Source organism: Bos javanicus, chromosome 17 (assembly GCF_032452875.1).
Source record: "Bos javanicus breed banteng chromosome 17, ARS-OSU_banteng_1.0, whole genome shotgun sequence".
NCBI classification, from domain to species: Eukaryota; Metazoa; Chordata; class Mammalia; order Artiodactyla; family Bovidae; genus Bos; species Bos javanicus.
The window spans coordinates 71382270-71406558 of record NC_083884.1 but is presented as its reverse complement, the minus strand read 5'-3'; the positions used below and the strand labels follow the sequence as shown (position 1 = coordinate 71406558).

General features: G+C 58.1%; 3 protein-coding genes and 1 long non-coding RNA gene across 8 annotated transcripts; 2 read left to right on the top strand and 2 right to left on the bottom strand.

Annotated features, from left to right (window-relative positions):
* Window positions 1–605: 605 nt before the first annotated feature.
* On the bottom strand, window positions 606–1709 carry C17H22orf15 (chromosome 17 C22orf15 homolog). The gene is made up of 3 exons (XM_061383862.1): window positions 1377–1709; window positions 1189–1278; window positions 606–976 (listed from the first exon to the last, which is right to left on the bottom strand). The coding sequence occupies exons 1-3, from the start codon at window positions 1576–1578 to the stop codon at window positions 606–608; spliced, it is 663 nt and encodes a 220-aa protein (XP_061239846.1). The 5' UTR covers window positions 1579–1709.
* Window positions 1710–3690: 1981 nt separating this feature from the next.
* Window positions 3691–4976, top strand: VPREB3 (V-set pre-B cell surrogate light chain 3). Its single transcript, XM_061385490.1, has 2 exons — window positions 3691–3845; window positions 4536–4976. The coding sequence occupies exons 1-2, from the start codon at window positions 3797–3799 to the stop codon at window positions 4850–4852; spliced, it is 366 nt and encodes a 121-aa protein (XP_061241474.1). The 5' UTR covers window positions 3691–3796; the 3' UTR covers window positions 4853–4976.
* A 959-nt stretch (window positions 4977–5935) lies between these two features.
* ZNF70 (zinc finger protein 70) lies at window positions 5936–14266 on the top strand. 4 transcript variants are annotated; one of them, XR_009730490.1, is made up of 2 exons: window positions 5936–6211; window positions 7808–8323. XR_009730490.1 is itself a non-coding variant. In XM_061385488.1 (2 exons), the coding sequence occupies exon 2, from the start codon at window positions 9514–9516 to the stop codon at window positions 10873–10875; it is 1362 nt and encodes a 453-aa protein (XP_061241472.1). In that variant the 5' UTR covers window positions 5936–6211; window positions 9468–9513; the 3' UTR covers window positions 10876–14266. The 4 variants fall into 4 exon arrangements, 2 of the variants coding, with proteins under 2 accessions (XP_061241472.1, XP_061241471.1); XR_009730489.1 differs by having other exon boundaries at window positions 5936–6371; XM_061385488.1 differs by lacking the exon at window positions 7808–8323 and adding an exon at window positions 9468–14266.
* A 2630-nt stretch (window positions 14267–16896) lies between these two features.
* Window positions 16897–22358, bottom strand: LOC133229141 (uncharacterized). Of its 2 annotated transcripts, XR_009730492.1 has the most exons (4): window positions 22094–22358; window positions 21016–21385; window positions 18607–19091; window positions 16897–17766 (listed from the first exon to the last, which is right to left on the bottom strand). It is a non-coding gene; the product is annotated as an uncharacterized LOC133229141 (long non-coding RNA). The 2 variants fall into 2 exon arrangements; XR_009730491.1 differs by having other exon boundaries at window positions 16897–19091.
* Between the last annotated feature and the right edge of the window lie 1931 nt (window positions 22359–24289).

Sequence of the window (24289 nt, the reverse complement as noted above, 5' to 3'; positions counted from 1 at the left end):
TGAGGCACTAACTGCTGACCTCAAGCCTCAAGGGCGTCCGACCCCGGCCAGCTGGAGACCCTGGAGGAGCGTGCCGCCTCCCCCTCGTCTCTGGGGGCCCCTCGGTGGCCTCACGCTCTGTCGGTCACCTTGCCGCTCTTGCTGATGCGGTTTCCCCGTAATTGCAGATTCAGCGGGAGGAATGCTTCGGGCCTTTGCACCTGACCGCATGAGCAGAGGTCACGGCCAGCCCCCTTGGATCTCAGTCCAGCTCGGCCGCTTGGCTGTGACGTTCCAGGTCACAGGGCCTGCCGGCACAGAGGAGCAGGCCCTTCAGTGCCGTCGAGCACTCGGAGCTGCTGCCTCCACTGAGTTCACTCAGTGTCTATGCACAGAGCGCCCACTGTGTACCAGGCCCTATTCCACGTTCCCCAGTCACCGAGCCCCAGGGCTGGTGGGGACCTGCCCTCGGGTACACTGTGTCCCGTCACGTGGCTTTACGTGTGTCTCCGAGGGAGGCTGGCATTGCGGTCCACCTCTCAGCACAAACATCTGTCCCCTGGGAAGGGGGTCCCATTTCTGGGTGCGAGCAGCCCCCTGGGGTCCATGTCTCCTCCTTACCTGGCTCAAGGCCCCGGCTCCTGGGTCCTGGACAGCAGGGAGCCCACCCTTCGGGGCTGTGGAGGAGGGCCTTGCTCCTGGTGGCCACGCCGAGTGCCCAGGCGCCGCCTCCGGCCGTCGCCCTGAGAGAGCAGGCCCGACCGCCAGCGCGGCTCCTCTGTGAGGCCCGGGAAACCCTGCTTGAGGGTGCGGGTGGGCAGGTGCCCCTGCCCCCAGGCTCTCCTGTGTGAGTGACACTCACGGGCCAGCTCTGGATGCCACCTATCCGGGTTCTCCAGGAGGCACTCATAGCGGGTGGGGTCCCCTCCCTCCCCCTCTGTGGAGGGAGGGAGTCTGATCACTGGGAGGCTGGTGGTCCGTACCCGCCCCCCCGACTCTGGACGTGTTTACTACCCCCGCCTGGGCTCAGGACAGGGCATTGGATGGGAAGGACAGGGCTGGGTCCTGGCCAGGCTGGGGGCTCTGCAGGGCATGGGTGCCCCTGTCTCTTCTTATATTCCAACGTCACTGCAGGGGGGCGCAAATCTTGGACCCCACTTACTGATGATCTGCATCAGGACATAGGTCCCCCCTCCTGCAGCGGGGGGCTGGCCACGGAGGGCGCTGGGGAAGGCCCCTCCTCCAGCCCCTCGGCGAGGCTCACCAGGTGCCCATCCTCAGCCAGCAGGGCGACGCTCGCTGGGAGGGCGGAGAGGGAGGCAGGGCAGGGCTGGTACGACCCCCGCTGGGCGGGGGGGCCCTCGGCCGGTCCTCCAGCACCCTTGCTGCCCCCTCACCGTCAGGGGGCACCTGGCCGCTCTGCCTCAGGTGGGCGGTGAGGGTCCCAAGGCCACACCAGGTGTTCACCAGCTCCCAGCAGCTGGCTGTGGGAGAGGGGCAGAGGTGGGCGCATGGCACCCGCCTTCCCCCGAGACCAGGATGCTCTGCCTCCCTCCCACCCATCTCCCCAGACATCTGAAGCACTCTTGCCTCCACCATGCAGCCCCGCCTCCACCAGAAGCTCAGGTGCCCCGCCCCCCCCTCCCCGAAGCTGCAGGACCCCTGACCAGCGAAGAGATGGGACAGTTGGAACACACGCTTCCCCAGCAGCGGGACAGCAGCTGTGTGGCCCAGAAGAGCCGGCCTGTTTCGCCCAGGACCCAGCTTGGGGGCGGGGTTTCCCTCAAGCAACTCCCCATGGGTGTCATCCCATGGACACCCCCTTCCCCACACCGCCTCTTCGTTCTCCCCCTCCAAGGCAGAGGGAACGCACCCCCACCTGTCTGCTAGGACAGGGGACCCCACTTACCTCCGAACATCACCTTGATAAACATGGCCGTGGTGGGGACAGATCCCTCCGACCCCCAACTTCCGACCTGGGGAAGGAGCTGGGGTGGAGCTCGACTGCAGGGTGGGGCCCTGTGGGAGGTGTACGGGTGGAGGGGGTGATGGGTGGGTGGGCTCAAGCGGAGCTCCTTGCTCAGTCCAGGCGGTCCCTGCAGCTAGTCCAGGATCCTCAGCCTTCTCCCGCTCACTGGATCAGGGAAGACTGAGGTTCCCTCCCCTGCCCCCCCACCCAGCTTCCAAGCTGGTCTCCGTGGCAGTGGGAGCTGCCAAGAGGTCTGAGCGGCCAGTATCCGGGTAACGGGGTTTGTGGAGGGTCCGGGCATTCCCGGTGCAGGGCTCTAGTGGGGGCTGGAGCCTCAGGCCCAGAGCTGTCCAGAGACCAGTGCCCTCCCACCGCCGCCGCCCACAAGGAGAGACAGAGCTCCCAGGCGGGGAGTCGGAGGTTCCTGGAGGGGGAGCATCCTCAACTTTGCAGGCCCCCTTCCCAGGCGCACTCCCGGCCTCCCCGTCTTCTGTCCCCTGTTCTTGTTGAAGTATGATTGGCATACAGTTCACAGCCACTCTTCGGAGTGTTCTCCACACTAAGGATACAGAACATGTCCCTCGTCCCCCCAAACTCCCAGCCAGGCTGTCACGAAGAGGGAGGCGGCCGACGGGGCAGGGCCTTGCACTCCCTGCGTGTGGGGTCCACCGGGGTCGTCCCCGTGTCGGTGGCCCCTTCCTCTCACGCCAGGAGGGTCCCCTTGCCTGGAGGTGCCGTGGATCCGCTCGCTGCCTGCTCTTTGGGTTGTTTCCCGCATGGGGTGATGATGAAGAGGCCAGTACAGACACTCGCCAGCAGGTCTCTGGGTGAACAGGCATTTATTTCTCTTTCCTGAGGGCAGATCCTGGGAGTGGGGTGCCGGGCCGTCCGGGGAGAGTATGCTTCCGTTTCTAAGAAGCTGCCGTGTTCTCCACTGTGCTGCACCATGTCACGGCCCCTCTGTGCGTCTGGACTCAGGAGACCTCCTTCTCAGCGGCCCTCCCCGCCGGGTGGTCAGGCCATCTGTGCCCTTCTGGGGACAGAGCTCAGCGCCGGAGGCGGGAGGAGGCCCAGATCCCAGCGCAGCCCGCCAGCATTGCTCTGCTTCCCTCGGCATTCATAGCTGGAGAAAGGGCAAGGAGCACCGGCTGCAGCCCCACCTGGAGGACGCACTTCGATGGCAGCAGGCGCTCAGAGGTGGCCCCGGGCAGCATTCCCCAGACGCACAGGCCAGTGCTTTCTCCCCAGGACACCACTGTGTCTGGGGACCCGAGTCCTGCAGCACGGTCGGGAGCGGCTGTGCCCAGATTCCGGCCTGCACCCTTGGCTCCAGCCACCACCCCTGTTTGTCAAGGGGATTTTGTCTTTCGAGCCGCCGAGGAGGGAGTCTTTTGTCTGCAGTGTCACAGAAGTGCCATAAAGAGGGGCCCAGAGTGGGAGCGGAGGGCTGTAACAGGTCAGGGAGGCACTTGAGGGAGCCTTCTAGGGCGATGGAGATGTTCTAAAATTTGGTCTGGGTACAGGCTACAGAGATGTGTGTGTGTGTGTAAAACCCTCGAGCCACACGTGTGAGGTCTGTGCATGTGACCGTACACAGGAGACCTCGGTGGAAAGCAGCCACCTGCTCTGACTGCACCTGTGGATTTCCAGCTCCTGCCCTCAGGCGGCCCTGCGGGGCCCACTGGCTGACGGGGAGACGGCACCGCCCTCCCCCGCTGTCAGGGTGGGGGGGCTGATGATTTGCATGTCGTGTCGGGGTCCAGCGGCCTCCCTTGCGTGGAGGTCCCGAAGCACCTGGAGCGCCGCCCGCAGAACAGCGGACTCCTGCCTGCCTCCCTGCCTCTGGCCATGGCCTGCCCGCCTCTGGCCCTCTTTCTGCTCGGGGCCCTCCTGGCAGGTGAGCCCTCCCAAGGCCTGGCTCACCTGGGGGTGTGTAAGACAGCACGGGGCTCTAGAAGTAAATCGCGGGGAAGTAAATCGTAGTGGGCAGGGGGGATGGTTTCCGAAGGGGCCCTGAGGGGGACAGGAGACCTGGCCTCAGTTTCCCCACTGGTGAGTGACCAGATAGCCAGGGTACCTTTGGACTCTGACTCTGGGGGGCTCTCAGAGACTGGTCTCCTACTCAGTTTTTCAGAGGGGAAGCTGGTGTGGCCTTGTCACTGCCCTGCAGGGCCTCAGGGACAAGCTATCCCTGAGGAGGTCTCCAGCAGTCAGTGGCCGGAGGCTGAGCCGATGGATATAGTAACAGCCCAGGCGGCCTCTTGGGGGTGGTCAGCCTGTAGCCAGGTTTTGGACGAGCCGAAGTGACCTAAGTGATGGGGGTCTGCAGGGCAAGGGATGAGGGTGGGCAGCAGGAGGACCCAGAGCCCACCAGCCCACCCTCTGAATTCTGGACCCTTAGCTGCATGTGGCTCCTTGGGAAGACGGGGCTTAAGGGTCGCCCGCTCAGTGGCCCACACAGTGCTGATTCCACAGCACTGGCTGTGAGCTTTTGGGAGCAGATTCTCCCAGGGAGTCTGACCCAGGCTTTGTGGGGCAGGGGCTGGAGGGAAGGGGCCCAGGCCAGACCTGAGTGTGTGTCTCTCAGCCTCCCAGCCAGCCCTGACCAAGCCAGAAGCACTGCTGGTCTTCCCAGGACAAGTGGCCCAACTGTCCTGCACGATCAGCCCCCATTACGCCATCGTCGGGGACCTCGGCGTGTCCTGGTATCAGCAGCGAGCAGGCAGCGCCCCCCGCCTGCTCCTCTACTACCGCTCAGAGGAGCACCAACACCGGGCCCCCGGCATTCCGGACCGCTTCTCCGCAGCTGCGGATGCAGCCCACAACACCTGCATCCTGACCATCAGCCCCGTGCAGCCCGAAGATGACGCCGATTATTACTGCTTTGTGGGTGACTTATTCTAGGGGTGTGGGATGAGTGTCTTCCGTCTGCCTGCCACTTCTACTCCTGACCTTGGGACCCTCTCTCTGAGCCTCCGTTTTCCTCCTCTGTGAAATGGGTTAATAACACTCACCATGTCAACAATAACTGCTCTGAGGGTCATGAGATCCCTGTGGCTCGGGGTGTGGGGGTAGGGATGGTCCTGGGGATTACTGCAGAAGAGGAAGCACCTGAGACCCTTGGCGTGGGGCCCAGCCTCCCCACCAGCCCCTAGGGGCCCAGACTGGTGGCTCTTGCCTTCCTGTGACGGGAGGAGCTGGAGTGAGAGAAAAAGGAACCAGCCTTTGCTGGTCCCGGCTCTGCATGGCTGGTTGGGTTCCAACACTCAACGAGGGGACTGGACCGGGTCTTCGGGAGCCCCTGCCTACTCCTGGGTGGGGCAAGGGGGCAGGTGTGAGTGTGTGTGTGGGGTGCAGACACTCAGAGGCACCTGAAGGCAGGTGGGCAGAGGGCAGGGGAGGCATGGGCAGCAGCCCTCCTGGGGTAGAGAGGCAGTCTTGCCACCAGAAGCAGAACTTAGCCCTGGGAGGGGGGTGGGGGGGTTGAAGAACACAGCTCTCTTCTCTCCCGGTTCCTCTAAGAGGCGCCACATGAACAGGGGGACTACCCATCAGATGCATGAGAGGGTCCCGCCCAGGCGACAAGCCATCTCCTGGGCTCTCATCGGTCTTTGAGGGGACGAGATGGGCAGGCGGGTCCCGGGCTCCCCACGAAGGCGGCGGGTGGAAAATCCCAACAGGCGTGATGGGCACGCCTGCCCTTCTCCCGGGGACCCCAGCGCCCCCCTCGGCCTCCGGCCGGCCCCACCCGCAGGACAGGTACCCAGCCCGCCCAGCCGGCCGGGACGCGCTCGGGGACCGCCCCGAGAGCCGCGCGCCCACGGGACGGCCCGCTCCCTACCCCCCCCCCCCCCCGGAGTCCGGCATCCAGGGGCCTGGCGTGCAGGCGGCGGGACCAGCGAGACGCGGGCCTCCGCGCGGCCTAGAGCGGCCCCGGAAGTGCCGCGGGCGGGGGCGGGGCCGCGGGCTTCGCGTCAGCAGCCGCCAGCGAGCGAGGCCACGGCCGCGGGGCTGGAGGCGCTGAGCTGCGGCCCCGCCCCGCCCGGGAGAGCGGCCCCGCCCCGGCCCGGGAGAGCGGCCACCTGTCCCTCTGGGGGCGCAGGTGTGGGCGGCCCCCGGCGCTGGGAGCAGGTGCGGGGCCGCGGCCGCTCGTGAGCCTCCAGCCCGGAGGACGGGCCCCGGGGGCCGGCCCGGTGCCCAGGCCCTGGGAGCCCCGGAGGACAGAGTGACAGAGGCCGGAGGAGCCGGGAAGGCCCGAGAGAGGTGGGAAGCACGGGGTTCCAGACCTAGGACATTTCAGCCCCAAAGCATCGGTGAAAACATTGCTGGGCACAGATAAAAGCGTCGCCAACTTTTTCAACACGGCGGAGACTTTAGCGGGTAGCTGGCACCTAGGGGGAATGGAAAAACCAGGATTTAGCAGGTGGGTGGAGGTCACAACTGCCCAGATCCTGAGAAAGAGGGGTCAGCGGGGCGGGAAGATTAGTGGGGAGAGGAGCTTTCAGAAACCAAGGGTATGAAACGAGGCTTGAGGTTGGTTATCCAGCAGCCGCCTCCTGCCCCGTGAGTGAGCGAAGGCTGGGCCCCTTATCGTCACATCTTCCAGCTCTTCGCTAGAAAACCTAGAGTTTTAAATACTGTGGCAGCTGAGTCAAACAATAAGGAAAAGCCCGACTCTTTGAGAGCCAGGCACAAGGCGTCTGTGACAGGGTCTCCAGGCTGCCCATTTGCAGTCTCTGAAACGGAGGGTTTTTCGAGAAGGAGGTCTTGGGGTGCCTGCCAGAATTGGAGGGGGGGCGCGGGAAGTGAGGACCCAGAAGAGAGGGCTTGGCCCGCTGCAAGGAGGTCACTGGACACTGGAGCTGAAGCGCCAGCTGAAACTGGAAACTCGAAATCTGTCTCCGTGCCAGCCACAAGGCCTATGATTTTCCTTGGCGACGTTCAGCATCTTAGAAGGAGCTGGCGGGGGAGGCGGGTAGTTCGTGGGCGGTTGCAGCAGGGCAGGAAGGTGAGGAACCTGAGGCTGGTCAGAGAGCTGGTTGGAGTGATGCCCATTGGTGGACCCGCTGGAGAAGGCCTGAGTAGAGAAGGTCTAAGCTTAACGGGGAAGGGGTGGGCCAGGGTGGAAATGGGGTGGGAAGTTTGAGGAGGGGGAGCAGTGGAGATGGGGGTTGTGAGGAATGGGAGTGAGCTTAGACGTCTTGAGGATACTGCAGTTCTGTGCTTTTTTTCACACCTGGCTGAAAATTCACTGAAAACAAAACAACCCTTGCTCTGTGACAGCCTAGAGGGGTGGGAGGGAGGCTTAAGAGGGAGGGGACGTGCGTGTGCCTATGGGCGATTCATGTGGGTGTACGGCAGAAAGCAACACGGTATGTAATTACCCTCCAATTAAAGATCAAGTACAACTTAAAAACCCCAAACACAACATTGTAAGTCAGCTAGACTCCAGTAAACATTTCAGTAAAAAGATGCAACTGGGAATGAGTTCCGCCGTGACTATCCTGATGAATTTCCCGTGTCTTCTTGAGGCCATTCCTCTTTGAACTTCCGTGTTTGGGGAAGCGTGCCTTTGTATGGAGTCCTGAGGAGTAAATGAGACGGGCTTGTAGAAGGCCTAGTAGTGCCTTGCACGCAGCAGATGCTCAATAACCTCGAGTTGTCACCATTATGGTACCTCAAGAGTCTCCTTGGAGCTTGCACGGTTTCTGAATGGGGTCCTGCGGGGCTCCCTTGGGGCTCCCACATGGGGCTGGGGGGCTGAGTGGGGGTGTTCCCCTCCTTGCTTGTCGCTGTGGAACACCCCCTTCCACCCGAGCAGCTCTGCTTTGGTCTCTTGTGTTTGTTTATATCTCCTAGATTGTTGTTCAGTCGCTCAGTCGTGTCCAACTCTCCGACCCCATGGACTGCAGCACACCAGGCCTTCTGCCTTCACCATCTCCCGGAGCTTGCTCAAACTCCTGTCCATTGAGTTGCTGATGCCGTCCAACCATCTCGTCCTCTGTCGTCCCCTTCTCCTTTTGACCTCAGTCTTTCCCAGCATCAGGGTCTTTTCCAATGAGTCAGCTCTTTGACTCAGGTGGCCAAGTATTGGAGCTTCAGCTTCATTATCAGTCCTTCCAATGAATATTCAGGGTTGATTTCTTTTAGGATTGAGTGACTTGATCTCCTTGCAGTCCAAGGGACTCTCAAGAGTCTTCAACACCACAGTTCAAAAGCATCAGTTCTTCGGCACTCAGCCTTCTTTATGATCCAACGCCCACATCCGTACATGACTACTGGAAAAACTTTGGCTCAGAGATAATTGACTTGATTGAATACAAAGTTCTTTGGCAAAAAATAAAAGTGTGGCAAGCAGTACTGACACAAAAGCAAGTGGCTTTTCCTCCGTTGAGTCATTTATTTATTCAGTGGGTGTGTGCGTGTAGAGACGGAGCGGCTGTGCTGGGAGCTGGGGCTTCCACTTCAGAGGAGCCCCGGACCTGCCCTCGGGGAGTTCACAGGCAGTGCTGCGGGGGGTCCTGCCAGGACGCCTGCCCTGCGAGTGCCCAGTGCTGTGATGGATGCGTGTCCCGCAACTGGGGCCACGTGCCCGAGATTGTCCGGGTCTGAGGGTGCAGAGAAGAGGAGGCATTTGGACTGAATCTGGAAAAATGAGCATGTGGCCACCTGAGAAGCCAGTGGTGAGGGGACCAGTCAGGCGGAGGAAAGAGCGGCTCATACGAGTTGTGGAGCTGGAAGCATGAGGGTGTGTGGAAGCAGAGGCCGGGGACAGGGCCGCAGGGCCGGCCATGGAGGGCGTGGGCTGCTGCAGGCTCCTGAGAAGGGGGACGCCGCCATCAGGACCGGGTTTAGGTGTTTGACCCTGGTGTCCACGTAGAGAACAGATGTGTGGGGGCGGAGCTGGAGATGGGCATCCATCGGGAGTCAGCCTGGAGAGAGGCAGAGACCCCGTCAGTGGGCCCTCAGGACGTGGATGGGGCAGGTGTTGGGAAGATCTGACTCCTGGGTTCCGGCTGGGGCTCCGGGCTGGAGGGGTGCCGCCCACCGAGCACAGGAGGCAAACAGATGCCCTCTCCCAGCAAGACCCCAGCCCCAGCACCCTCCGGGGCCGGACTCCGCCCCTCTTCCAGAATGGCTCCCCTGATGTCCTCGCCCATCTTTCCGGTGCCCTGAGCCTTTAGGGTCTGGATCCCCTGATGTCCTCGCCCCGCTTTCCGGTGCCCTGAGCCTTTCCGGTCTGGATCCCCTTGATGTCCTCGCCCATCTTTCCGGTGCCCTGAGCCTTTCGGGTCTGGATCCCCTGATGTCCTCGCCCATCTTTCCGGTGCCCTGAGCCTTTAGGGTCTGGACACCAGCGTCCGCCTTGCGCTTGTTTCTGGGGAGTCTCTGGCTTGTCTCTGACTCACCCAGGACCGTCTTCGAGGGCAAGGTTGTGTCCTTGGTTCCATCTGCTTTGGGCTCCGGCTCCTCGCTGCTTGACCTGCTGACTTGACAGTGTCTCTTGTTTTCTTTTCAGAATCCGAGAGCAGCTGTGTGTGTCCCAGACAGACCCAGCCGCTGGGATGACGGGCCCCTCTGTGGAGATCCCCCCGGCCGCCAAGCTGGGTGAGGCTTTCGTGTTTGCCGGCGGGCTGGACATGCAGGCCGACCTGTTCGCGGAGGAGGACCTGGGGGCCCCCTTTCTTCAGGGGAGGGCTCTGGAGCAGATGGCCGTCATCTACAAGGAGATCCCTCTCGGGGAGCAAGGCGGGGAGCAGGACGATTACCGGGGGGACTTCGATCTGTGCTCCAGCCCCGTTCCGCCTCAGAGCATCCCCCCGGGAGACAGGGCCCAGGACGATGAGCTGTTCGGCCCGACCTTCCTCCAGAAATCAGACCCGACTGCGTACCGGATCACGGGCAGCGGGGAAGCCGCCGATGCGCCTGCCAGGGAGGCGGTGGGCAGGGGTGACTTGGGGCTGGAGGGGCCGCCCAGGACCGCGCAGCCCGCCAAGCCCTACGCGTGTCGGGAGTGCGGCAAGGCCTTCAGCCAGAGCTCGCACCTGCTCCGGCACCTGGTGATTCACACCGGGGAGAAGCCGTACGAGTGCGGCGAGTGCGGCAAGGCCTTCAGCCAGAGCTCGCACCTGCTCCGGCACCAGGCCATCCACACCGGGGAGAAGCCGTACGAGTGCGGCGAGTGCGGCAAGGCCTTCCGGCAGAGCTCGGCCCTGGCGCAGCACGCGAAGACGCACAGCGGGAGGCGGCCGTACGCCTGCCGCGAGTGCGGCAAGGACTTCAGCCGCAGCTCCAGCCTGCGCAAGCACGAGCGCATCCACACCGGGGAGAAGCCCTACGCGTGCCAGGAGTGCGGCAAGGCCTTCAACCAGAGCTCGGGCCTGAGCCAGCACCGCAAGATCCACTCGCTGCAGAGGCCGCACGCCTGCGAGCTGTGCGGGAAGGCCTTCTGCCACCGCTCGCACCTGCTGCGGCACCAGCGCGTCCACACGGGCAAGAAGCCGTACGCCTGCGCGGACTGCGGCAAGGCCTTCAGCCAGAGCTCCAACCTCATCGAGCACCGCAAGACGCACACGGGCGAGAGGCCCTACCGGTGCCACAAGTGCGGCAAGGCCTTCAGCCAGAGCTCGGCGCTCATCGAGCACCAGCGCACCCACACGGGCGAGAGGCCTTACGAGTGCGGCCAGTGCGGCAAGGCCTTCCGCCACAGCTCGGCGCTCATCCAGCACCAGCGCACCCACACGGGCCGCAAGCCCTACGTGTGCAACGAGTGCGGCAAGGCCTTCCGCCACCGCTCGGCGCTCATCGAGCACTACAAGACGCACACGCGCGAGCGGCCCTACGAGTGCAACCGCTGCGGCAAGGCCTTCCGGGGCAGCTCGCACCTCCTCCGCCACCAGAAGGTCCACGCGGCGGACAAGCTCTAGGGTCCGCCCGGGGCGAGGGCACGCCGGCCCTGGCGCCCCCGGCCCAGCGGGTGGACATGGGGGGCCAGCCGGACGGCGGAATCCCGGCCGGCTCTTCTCTGCTGTGACCCCGGGGGGTTGGTTTTGCCCTCCATTCGCTTTTTCTAAAGTGCAGACGAATACACGTCAGAGGGACGAAGTGGGGTTAAGCCCCCGGGAGACGTCCGGCGAGCTCTAACCTCAGACACTTGCAGAAGTGAAGCGGACTCGCAGCCCGTACAGCCCGGGGAAGATGAGTCCAAAGTCGAGGGTCACCTTGGCCACTGCAGGGTCGCTCGGCGGTGGGGCGGAGCGGGTGCAGGAGGGCTCCTCCTGGGCTTGGGGTGGCAGGCGAGGACCCCGCGCCTCTCAGCCCTCGGCCTGGGTTGGCTGAGGGCGGGCCTGGCTGTAGGCCCTCCAGCGGAGGTGGAGGCGCTGCCCGGCTCAGCCAGGCACAGGACCCTGCCACGAGGAGTAGCCCTCCGCCAGACCCGGGGTCCAGGCTGGGGCGCCTGCGGGGCCTCCGTTCTGTGGCTGGGCAGCCTGCGCCCTGTCCAGGGATGAAGGGGTTCCGGTCTGAAGGGCTGGGTTCAGGGTCCAGCTCTGGCCCCTCCTGCCTTGGTGTCCTGGAGGAAGCCCCAAGGCTCCGTTTCCCTCTCCAGGAGGTGGGGACGTTGGGAATGCCACATTCCCCTGGGGGGTGTGTGTGTGTGTTCAAGGCTCCCATTCAGACTGGGACTGGGCACTCACGAGCTTTGGCAACTGGCAACTGAGGACGGAGACCCAGGGTGACACCCCACCTCTTGCTGCGGCGCCCCCGGCAGGGGAGACACAGGCCCGTCTGGTTCCCAAGATGGCAGGGCCCCTCCCCCTCCAGCTTGTGCCCTGGGTGTGGTGCCTGGGGCTACAGCGACCCTTTCCGGTTCCCCGGGCCAGTTCAGCTGGGCATCCTCAGGGCGGGGCTCTGAGGGTGCCATGTTTCCAGAGCTCCTCCTCCCACCAGTAGCAGGCGGGGGGCCAGCTCCCAGGCAGCCCCCTGGCATCGCCTAGGTGCAGACCTGCCCTCTGTGACCCAGCAAGGCTTGAAGGTGGCCATCCCAGTTAAGTCCCCTGCCCCTGGCCCAGGAATGGGCTCGGGCAGGGCCGCATCTGGCTGCCCCAGAAGCGTCTGTCCCTGGCCTCTGGGAGTTGGCGGTGGTCTCTGGTACTGTCCCTCGCAGGGCCCCTTAGCACTGCTCGGGGAGGAGGTGGGCTGAACTGATTTTGAAGTTTTACATGTCTGCGGCCGCAGTCCTACGAGCCCGTCAGGGTCATGCTGGTTATTTCAGCAGATGGGGCTTGGCTCGGCAGCTAGGATGGTCCTGAATAAAAATGGGAAGGCCAGAGCTGTTCCTCCATCAGCAGGCTTGGCAGCTGGGGACGTTGAAAGGACAGGTCTGCTGGTCTGGGGAGACCAGCTCTGTGCAGCCCCTCTGCTGTCCGTGGGGGTACTAAACCAGCCCCTGTGTGCGCCCATCTGAGTGGCAGCCCGCCTGGAGGATCGCCCATCACTTGTGAGAATTGAGAGAATGCTGACACCCCCGCTCGGTGCAGGGGGACAGGGCCCCCTAAGATCTACCTCCTTGCCCCACCCCCGGGACCCCCTCAGCCTTGGCCAGGACTGTCCTTACTGGGCAGGGCAGTCATCCACTTCCAACCTTTGCCGTCTCCTCCGCGCGCTGTGCTCCCAGCCAAATTGTTTTATTTTTTTCCAAGCATCACTTTGCACACGTCACCACTCTCCTTAAAACCACCCTTCCGGAGTCTCCTGCTCGTAAATCGCCGGTTTCAGCCAACCTGGGTCGCCCCCCAAGCCCAGCAAGCCTGCCGAGCCCCGTGCCTCCCAGCTACTTCACGCTCGCCTCAAGCTTCTAAACGCGGACCTTCTCCCCCCCACCCCCATCCCTTTCTTTTCTGATGATTTATGTAACACGGCAGGTAAGACTCCTCTCCTGAAGGGTTGACAGACTCACACAAAACCGTGGTCAGACCAGGCAAGTGCTTTTTTTCAGAAGTGTGAGCGGAACCTAGTCTTCAGCTCACGCTCTTTCCTTGTTTTCTTATGTGTTCTAAGTCCTTTGACTTAGGCTCCCAGACAGCGACGTTGTAAGAGGCCGTCCTGGTAGCATTTGAATTGTCCTCGAGGTTCGTTGTCGGATTTTGTTTTATTGTCTTAGTTTTCCCTTCTTTTAGCAGACGTTGTTGACTGTCGTAAAGCTCCAGTTCTTGGTTGTGTTTACTAATCGAATTGTTTTGTCAAAGTACATGTATTCTGCTCTTTTCTTTATCTTTTTTGTTGCTTAATATTAACACTTTACATTTCTAAGATTAATTATTTAGGTAATTAATAATTTTTAACATTTCTAGTAAACGTGGGTACTTTGGTTTGTGTTTGTTTTCTTGTAGTTACAGCTTTTTCTGCTCTATACTGTTGACGTCTGGGTTTTTTTTTGCTCTTAGGAATTTCCCTTTGACCCCATTATTATTATTTTAATTAGTATTTTTTAATACTAATTAAAAATTAGTATTTTTAAATTAACCCTAATCCTAACCCCAGTGATGACTGCTTCAGTCATTGCTGTTACTTATTATGTGCTGGTGTCAGGATTTTTAAGTGTCCATAGACATTCTCTGAGCCTGAATATATTATCAGTTTTTATACAGCATTTGTGTACTCTCAAGAAACGTGTTTCCACTCTGTCAGTTCGGTTTGTTACCTCAGTCTTTATGTTATTTTGCTCCAGTCCGCACTTGCTCTAACTTGTCTTCCCTTCGAGGTGTGAGGACGCCTGGCAGCCGGTGAGCATGCCGGGGTCCGGGGTCGTGGGCCCAGGGTCCCAGCAAAGCCGTGTGGGTGTGTGCACGGCTGGGCTGCTCCGGGAGGAAGCCTGTGGCCCTCGAAGGGCCTGTGGCCCCACGGTAGTTAGGAGCGCTGGTTTACCTGGTCACACCACGGTCTGGTTTGGTGTGTTTTTCCCTGACGTGTCTCTGTTTTGCCTTGGTTTCTGTTCTGTTTTATGAGCGCCGTTACGCTGTTAGTCATGCCGTTATCTCGATAGACAGGGTGTACGTGATCAAGTGATTACCGTCTTTGGAGCAGATGTCTATTTAACAGAGATGAACTGAGAACCTGTGCCTTTGCATGCCCTCTTTGCCTCTTTTAATGCTTCTAGCTTCAACTTCTCTTTTCCAAACATCATAATGGAAACCCCTTGCTTGTTTTTTTTTTAATTTGCATTTGCATGAGAGTTTATTTAGCTCGGCATTTTATTTTTAAAATTTGTGTATATATTTTTGCTATATATCTGTAACTTATAAACAGCAAATTATTGGATTTTGCTTTCTGATTATTTCTGTAATTCTTCTTACGTAAGAAGTTCTCCTATGAGTAACATTGCTGTTTAGAGTGAGGCATGATTTATTTCCAGCTTAGTATGTATTGGGTCGGTTAACCCCCAAAGGTCATGCTCATCCCCGCCCCATCTCTGAGAGTTATTGTCCGAGTGTGGAGCGCCCTGTCTAGGCCGACGAGAGACCCACCATCGGGCACACCTGCCCCTCCTGGTCTGGTCAGTGCCGGGCTCTGTCCTGAGTCCACTCCTGACGTCACAGGCTGGTGCTTCAGCGACCTCGGCTGTGACACGGAGGGTGTGATGGCACTGCCCAGCCCCGTGGGGCTTGGAGGACTAAAGGATGCACACCTGCCTGGCAGACTGAGGGCACAGGTGTTTCTCACACTGTCAGCGTTTTGAAATATTCCTTTGATTTTCTACCCTAACTCCCAAAGGCCGTTCAACATAAGCTAGAATGCTACGTGGTGCTTGATTACATTTTAGAAAAGTTTCAGCAAATACCACGAGATGCAGCAAAGAACTAGACCTCACAGATCAGGCCGCCTGCATAAGGGAGCCCACACAGTCGTGGGAGACGGGGACCCTCTCCCACGTCCTGTCTGTCCCAGGATGGTCCCCTCACCCGCCCCCTCTCTCCCCTCGCCCTCCTGTGGTGGGGGCCGGCCACCATCACAGCTGCAGAGCCTCAAGAAGGGGGTCGCCCTGGCCGCTCCCGTGGCAGGAGGGACGCGAGGGCAGGAGCTTACCGCGGGTGCAGTGGTCTCGGATCAGCTCAGCTGGCCACTGCGGGGTCGGGGGGACAGTTCAGTGGGAGGCAGGAGCCCCCACTACAGCTGCCGGGACTTCTCAGAGGTGACAAGGGGGTTCAGTCACCTCAGCCCAGGTGGAAACCAAATGGCCTCTTGCGCGGCTCCTGGGGCCACGCGGAGGTTCGCTGGGATCACAGGTATCTGGATGTGTGCGCCATGGACATGCACCACCTTCAGGGGGTAAGGGGTGGGGAAAGGCAGCCCCTTTCTTTTGGGGCACCCCCTCTTCAGTGTCTGATAACCAGGAAACCAAATCAGAAGGTGGTCTGGGGGTGCTGAGCAGGGTGTCTCCGACACCACAGGCCACACACTCACACAGCCTCCAGGACTCCAGTGGGGCTGAGCGCTGGAGACTCACCCACGTTTGCTACCCCCCCACCCAAGGCCATCCCAGAACAGCTGCCTGCGTCCTCACGGCTGGCCCCTCCCCTCTGGTCTAACCCGGTGTGGGTGGGCCGGCCTGGGGTCTCCACCTGCCTCCTGCTGTTCCCTGGGCTGCTGGCTGTCTGCAGGTGCGGGGCCCTGGCCCGGAGAAGCCCCATCAGAGCCCAGAGGACGGCAGTGGAGCGGGGAGGTGAGCCCCGGAGTCTCGAGGGGCCAGAGGCAAAATACTGGGCTGTGTCCCTGGAAGGCAGTTTCCCATGAAACCTTCAATATAGGCCGCCCCAGACGATCAGCCTGATCTGCTACGTGGACTCCTCCCCGTAGCGAATGGTGATTGGGTTCTACATGGACCCGGGACTTCTGTTTGAATTATAATCTTTCCCCCACTGCCCCTCCAGGGATCTGGAAAACGGAGGCCTGGGCTAGACGGAAGCTTCCTCCAAGATTCTTTATTGAAGGGATTCGAAGAGAAACAGGTGGTCAGTAATCTGTGGGGGATGGAGGGGTGAGCGCTACGTGTAACGGTTTTACTGTTGCTACGGGACCAGTTTTGATGTCTTTCCCCTTCAAGAAGCAGACCCAAACACCGAGATGCTGAGGTTAGCAGCACAGAGCGGGTTCATCCACAAGGCAACCAGGCAGGGAGACCAGAGACGCTCTGGAATCTGCCTCCCTGTGGGCACGGGCTGGGTGCTCACGGATGAAGACCAAGCAGCAGGTGGCGTGGGGCGTGGGGAGCCTGCGGAAAGCGATGGACAAGGTGCGGGACCGCGGTCCGCGCGGTGGACCCAAGCTCCGCCTCTGCGCTCGCAGCGCGAGCTGGGGGCGGAGCTTCCAGGGACCCGCGACCACGCCCAGTGGGAGGGTCCGCGGTCCACCCAGTCCTAACAGCTCAGCTCCAACTAGACGCCGCTGAGTCCGGCTTTCTAGAGAGCAATCCCGGCGAGTATTTTATTGTTTTGGCTTCGTGACTGTAGGACCCCCGAGTCTTTTTTAACACTTGGTTAAATCTAATCAAGGGCCTTGATTAGTGCAGGCAGGCGGAATGGATTTGACTGATCACGACCCGCAGTTTCACCATCTCAGGGGCCGCCCTCACCCCCACCTATCCTGCCAAAGGGGGGGCCTCGGTGCTGAGATCGGGGCCACACGTGCACTAGACGGTCGGTCAGCGCTGCTGCTGAGCGGACCCGGGGCCATCCTCACACCGCCACTGGCCCCTGTGCTCAATAAAAGGAAGGAAAGCGGGAAAAGCGCTTTCTGGCCGCGGTGGCCTTGCGCGTTCCTCCATCGCCATCTGCTGGCAGAGCCCGGCATGGCACCCGCTGCACAGAAACCTCGGTGTCCGTTTGGGTGCCCCATCCTTGACCCCGAGAGAGCACCCTCCGTCCAAAATGAAAAACAGCTGCTCCCAAGAGTCATTATAATCACAGCCAATTGTGTTAATTCGTCCTCGGATCCACTCACAGTTCCACGGAACATTCTGCTAACCTCTGACAACTCCTACATACTGAGAAGAATACTGAGAAGAAAAGAACGTGGTTGATAAATACAAAGGCATACAACAATAAGGAGCAAAGAAAAAAGACAGTCCTCGCAGTTCTGTTTTGTTCATCTCTCATGAGTAGGATGGCAGATAAAACACAGAATGCCCAGTGAATAATTTTAGTCTAAGTATGTCCCAAATACTGCCTAATCTTCAAATCTAACCTTATTTTAAAATATATATTTTTTGCTGGTCACTCATTAGTTCATGCACCAAAGCCTTTGTTTCTTGACTAACTTTTTGACCCCTCTGGGGTGAGGAGCACCCCTAACCTCGAGAGCCCATCACACAGTCCCCTTGGGACTAGACCCTTCTTTGCCCATCACAGCTGACCGGAAGGGCCAGCCCATGGCCAGCGCTCGCGCCCCCTGGCGGACAGACTCTGCGCGGCAGCCTCGGGAGCCCGGGTGCGACCCCGCGGTCTCTGGCGCCCTCTAGTGTGGAAAGATCTCCTCCTGGTGTTCCCAGTCATTGGGCTGTATTTTATTCGAGAAGATGCTCGCGTGACGATGATGATGGTCCTTTACCGGGAGGCACGTTTGGGGCGCGTCGGCTCAGGGGCCGAGCTATTAGCCTGCATCGCGCCCACAGGCATCGCGTCCCCCTGAGCCGGGTCAGCTGTGGGCTGTCCTGACACGGGTTTCCCCCAGTCTCTGGCCCGCTGTCCCTCCCAGGTCAGTGTCCAGCGTTGCCCTTCCGGTTGTGGACTTGTGCAGCGGTCTCAGCAGATGGAGGGGCGACCCTAAAGGATGTATTGAGGCATCTCAGCACTGTCCTCCGCCCAGGTTTGCTGGTCAGCAGTGAAGTGACCGGGAAAAGGGGCTGTTTTGGGGTCCTTTCAGAGGCCTGGGTTAGACCAAAGTTTTCTAGAAGATTCACCATTGCAGGGAGTCAAAGACAAAACTAGGGTGGTCAGCAATCTGTGGGGGATTCGGCGGTGAGGGAATTCTGAATGCTACATGTAATGGTTTTACTATTGTTAGGGAACATTTTTTCCCCCCTACAAACAGCAGGCCAAAATACTGAGATGTCAGGTTTGCATCAAAGAGCGGGTTCATCCACAAGGCAACCAGAGAACGCTCTGGAATCTGCCTCCCTGCGGGCACAGGCTGGGTGCTCACGGATGAAGACCAAGCAGCAGGTGGCGTGGGGAGTGGGGAGCCTCGGGAAAGCGATGGACAAGGTGCGAGGACCTCCAGCGCGAGCTGGAGGCGGAGCTTCCAGGGACACGCGGCCACGCCCAGTGGGAGGGTCAGCGGTCCATCCAGTCCTAACAGCTCAGCTCCAACTAGACGCTGCTGAGTCTGGCTTTCTAGAGAACACTCCGGGCGGGTATTTTATTGTTTTGGCTTCGTGACTGGAGGACGTTCAAGTCTTAAAACACCCTTGATTAGTGCGGGGAGGCGGAATGGATTTGACTGATCACGACCCGCAGTTTCACCATCTCAGGGGCCGCCCTCACCCCCTCCTACCCTACCAAAGGTGGGGGCATCGGTGCTGAGATCTGGGGTGACACATAAAATCAGGTGAAGTCTTAGGACAGGGGGCCGATTCCAGGTCCTAGGGTGCAGAAAAAACCTACCTGGCCCCGGGCTAGACAGCGTGGAGGGCGTGGCCCGGGCTGGTGCACAGAAGTGGCCCCCAACTGGTCAGAAGGTGTGGGAGCCCAGGGCTGGTCTACTGCAGAAGGGGTCGCCTGGTGGACAGAGTGGGGCCTGAGTGCCTGCTGAACTGGTCCGTCAGGGCTGCTGAGCAGACACGGGCCCATCATCACTGGCTCCTGTGCTCGATAGAAGGGAGGGAAACCAGGAAAGCAAAGGCGCTTTATGGCCGCTTTTGTGTTTCGCGTTCCTCTAGCACCGTCTGCCGGCAGAACGCGGCATTACATCCGCTGGCCAAACCTCGGGGTCCGGCTTGGATGTCCCCATCCTTGTCTCGGAGATCTCACCTCTCAGCAGTTCCCCTGGGGACAATGTCGAGAAGATGCGACCTTGACCCGGAGCTCGGTGGAGAGGGTGCCCTGGGTTCTTTCCGCAGTTGCTTGGAGTGGAGGTGCCTCATGTTGGGCTGGGAACGGGAGGAAGGAAACAGGTCATGATTGAGATGCTCTAGACAGTCCCTGCTCTTGCCAAATTTCAGAAGATTGTCTTTAATAAATATTCCATTTTTTGTATGCCCTTAGGTCTATTTCCAGACACTTTAAATATATTGAAAGACTTTAAATATTTATATAAAAATATTATTTATAGACTGTATAAAAGGAACAGTTAGAACTGGACTTGGAACAACAGACTGGTTCCAAATAGGAAAAGGAGTACGTCAAGGCTGTATATTGTCACCCTGCTTATTTAACTTATATGCAGAGTACATCATGAGAAACGCTGGGCTGGAAGAAACACAAGCTGGAATCAAGATTGCCGGGAGAAATATCAATAACCTCAGATATGCAGATGACACCACCCTTATGGCAGAAAGTGAAGAGGAACTAAAAAGCCTCTTGATGAAGGTGAAAGAGGAGAGCGAAAAAGTTGGCTTAAAGCTCAACATTTAGAAAACGAAGATCATGGCATCTGGTCCCATCACTTCATGGAAATAGATGGGGAAACAGTTGAGACAGTGTCAGACTTTATTTTTTGGGGCTCCAAAATCACTGCAGATGGTGACTGCAGCCATGAAATTAAAAGACGCTTACTTCTTGGAAGGAAAGTTATGACCAACCTAGACAGCATATTAAAAAGCAGAGACACTACTTTGCCAGCAAAGGTCCGTCTAGTCAAGGCTATGGTTTTTCCAGTGGTCATGTATGGATGTGAGAGTTGGACTGTGAAGAAGACTGAGCACCAAAGAAGTGATGCTTTTGAACTGTGGTGTTGGAGAAGACTCTTGAGAGTCCCTTGGACTGCAAGGAGATCCAACCAGTCCATCGTAAAGGAGATCAGTCCTGGGTGTTCATTGGAAGGACTGATGTTGAAGCTGAAACTCCAGTACTTTGGCTACCTAATGCGAAGAGCTGACTCATTGGAAAAGACCCTGATGCTGGGAAAGATTGAAGGTGGGAGGAGAAGGGGACAACAGAGGATGAGATGGCTGGATTGCATCACTGACTCGATGGACGTGAGTCTGAGTGAAGTCTGGGAGTTGGTGATGGACAGGGAGGCCTGGCGTGCTGCGGTTCATGGGGTCGCAAAGAGTCGGACATGACTGAGTGACTGAACTGAACTGATACAGAAATTTTAAATTAATATATAAAACAAATACATGCAGACAATTATAAGCATATATTATAAATGCATAATTATAAGCAAGTATATATTATATTTATAATAGTTTATAATGTATTTATAAGCAAGTATATATTATTATAAGCATAATTGTAAGTAGAAGTAACTTTGGGCTTTCCTGGTGGCTCAGACAGTAAAGAATCTGCCTGCAGTACAGGAGACCGGGTTCGATCCCTGGTTTGGGGAAATTCCCTGGAGAAGGGAATGGCAACCAACTCCAACATGTTTGCCTGGAGAATTCCATGGACAGAGGAGCCCGGAAGGTTGCAGTCCATGGGGTTGCAAAGAGCTGGATACAACAGAGTGACTAACACATGTATATAAATAAATTTACCTATATATTGTATATATATTTATAAACATATTCAGATATTATAAATAATTAGAAACATATGATACATGTATTTAAATACTGTTATAAACATAAATTTAAAAAATAATTTTCAGCCCTTTGGCTTGGGGGTGTGTTTGTGGACGTCTTTGTGCTACTGTTCCTGAAGTGGAGCTCTCCCCTCCCAAACCAGCTTTTGAAATGACTGGGAAAGCAATGGAATACATAAGCATCAGGAAGATAGCAACAGAGCTGTCATTCTTCACAGAGGGTGTGCTTGAGTGTGTAGCAAGTCCCGCAGAATGTAGACAGATTAATATAGTCTATTAAAAATAGTGTAGCAAATTTACCAGGTGCGATTTCAAGTATAAAGACTTACTGGGTCTCTCAGTTCAGTTCAGTCGCTTGGTTGTGTCCGACTCTTTTTGACCCCATGGACCGCAGCACGCCAGGCCTCCCTGTCCATCACCAACTCCTGGAGTTCACTCAAACTCATGTCCATCGAGTCGGTGATGCCATCCAACCATCTCATCCTCTGGCGTCCCCTTCTCCTCCCACCTTCAATCTTTCCCAGCATCAGGGTCTTTCCCAGTGAGTCAGTTCTTTGCATCAGGTGGCCAGAGTAGTGGAGTTTCAGCTTCAGCATCGGTCCTTCCAATGAATATTCCGGACTGATTTCCTTTAGGATTGACTGGTTGGATCTCCTTGCAGTCCAAGGGACTCTCAAGAGTCTTCTCCAACAGCACAGTCTATGAATAGAATAGCAAATGAATAGAGAATAACATTTACGAGGATATATTTTACCATTGCATAAAATATATCAGCTTGTAGAGAACAGACTTGTTCCCAGGGGAGAGGGTGGGTAGGGATGGAGTGGGAGTTTGGGATCAGCAGAAGCGAGCTGTTATATAGAAGATGGATAAAAAGGATACACAACAATGTCCTACTGTGTGGCACCGGGAACTATATTCAGTAGCTTGTGAGAAACCATAACCGACAAGACTGAGAAAAAGTATATATATGTACTTGAGTCGCTTTGCTGTACAGAAGAAATTAACACAACATTGTAAATCGATATTTCAATAGAATCCACCCCCCCAAATATATAAGTTTCCTGGAGATGGAGACGGCAACCCACTCCATTTCTTGCACCCAATATTCTTGCCTGGAGGATCCCATGGATAGAGGATCGCAAAGACTCGGACATAACCCAGCGACTAACACTTTCCCTTTCAAATGTGTAGGTTTACTAGCGTGAATCTACAGAGATGCCCAAGACATTCGTTTATGAGGAAAACTCCACACGCAGCTTCACTGAGAATTATTAAACCTATTAAAGGGAGAGAGCGCCAGGATATTCATGGATTGAAAGATTCGGTGTGGTCAACTTGCCAGTTTCCCCCAAACTGATTGGTAAATTCCCCAGGAGCTGGCTCAAGGCGCAAAATTCCCTTTACCTTTTTTTAAGAGACGAAGCCAAGGAGCCGATTCTGGTTGAGAGACGCTCAGGTCCTCCTGCGGGAGAGCAGCCCTCTTCCTCCCGGTCGCCTGGGCAGTTTCGAGGCCACGACCAGAAAGACTTGGCTCCCTGTGTCGCGCACTCAGAAGTCTCCCTCTCCGTCCCAAGGACTCAGAAGCTGGGCGTCCTGCCCGCAGCAGAGGAGGCAGCCTGGAGGGGCCCCGCGGGCACAGCCGTCCGGGTTTCAGCCGAGTTGCCCGCCCCGCCCCTCTCCCTGGGCGCTGCCGCGCGGCTCCGGGGCCGGCCGTGCCCTCCGTGGCCGCAAGGCGTCGCTGTCCCCCCGCTGGAAGTGCTGACCCGGAGGAAGGGGCCCAGACGGAGGACTCGGAGCCTCCGAGTGACACCCTGGGACTCCGAGCGCTGGAGCCTGGCGTCACCCCAGGCAGGGGCAGTGGGGGCCCGGGGCGGGGTCAGGGGCCTCCCCCGGTTCTCATTTGACACCGCGGGGGTGCGCTGGGCACAGTGTCCAGGGGCCACGTTCCGAGCAGGGGCGCGATGCAGGCCCGGGTGCGGCCTGTCCCGGGGCGTGAGTCCAGCTGCTTTGCAGAGGTGGCGGCAGGCCGCAGTGACCCCCACAGAGACGCCCCACTCTGCGGCTCCAGGTGGGCCTGTGCCCCCCAGAAGTGCTGACCTGTGCACCGGGAAGGCACAGGGCCCCCCAGCCATGTCTGCGATGGAAGAGCCGGAACTGCGCCATGTCCGTCCTCGCTGACCGGCAGGCACCCGCCGTGTGTCCACACGCTGAGCCATCTGGCTCCCCTTGCTTGACATACACCCAGGACCTGAGTGTGCAGGAAGTTAGAAGGGGCAGGTGTGGTGACGCGATGCCATCCAGCATCACCTGAGAACCTGGACAAACCTCAGGGGCTCAGCCTGCTCTGTGAGGCCCCGAGGGCCGGCCCCTCCCCGGACCCCTGCCTTGCATCCGGCCACACTGCCCACCTTGCTGCTCCTGCGGCTTGTCAGACACGCCTGAGCCCAGGGCCTGTGCACTCGCTGTCCCTTCTGCCAGGACTGCTCCTCCCCAGGCTCTTGCTGGGGCTCCCCTTCTTCATTCGGGGGTGGCCTCTCTTGTTCAGTGGCTCAGCTGTGCCCAGTCTTTGCAACCCCATGGACTGCAGCACGCCAGGCTTCCCTGTCCTTCACTAGCTCCTGGAGTTTGCTCAAACTCATGTCCATTGAGTCAGTGATGCTATCCAACCATCTCATCCTTTGCTGCCCACTTCTTCTCCTGCTCTCAATCTTTCCCAGCATCAGGGTCTTTTCCAATGAGTTAGCTCTCTGCATCAGGAGGCCAAAGTATTGGAGCTTCAGCATCAGTCCTTCCAGTGAATATGCGGGGTTGATTTCCCTTAGAATTGACTGGTTGGATCTCCTTCCTGTCCAGAGAACTCTCAAGAGTCTTCTCCAGCACCACACTTGGAGAGCATCAGTTCTTCAGTGCTCAGGTTTCTTTATAGCCCAGCTCTCACATCGGTACATGACTATTGGAAAACCCATAGCTTTGATTAGATGGACCTTCATTGGCAAAGTGATGGGCCTTCATTGGCCCTGCTTTTTAATACACCATCTAGGTTTGTCGTAGCTTTCCTTCCGAAGAGCAAACATCTTTTAATTTCCTGGCTGCAGTAACCATCCATAGTGATTTTGGAGCCCAAGAAAATAAAATCTGCCACTGTTTCCACTTTTTCCCCTTCTATTTGCTATGAAGTGAGGGGACTGGATGCCATGATCTTAGTTTAAACCAGCAGTTGTCACCCCAACCGTTTCCTTTCCTAAAGAGCTCATCACACCTCCCGTTAGAATGTAATGTGTTGCTTGTCCGCCTGCTTCACCTCCTGGGACTTTGCTGCAGGTCTTGGTCTCTGAGGCCCCTGCCGTATCCCCAGGGCCCAGAGCAGTGCTGGGCTTCGAGTCCGATCAGGGACTATGTGTGTGGACTGGATGGTGCTTGCTTCTTCTGGGGAACGAGAGACCTGGGCCTGGGGAACAAGGGGACCTGGTGTGACCGTATCTCCTCCCTCGGGAGAGGAGCCAAGCGAGTGGACACAGGTCAGTGTCTTGCTCCTGTGTGGCAGGTGTCCCGTCTGTGTCCGTCATCTTGGCATTTCGGTGTTTCTGTGAACCCAGCCCC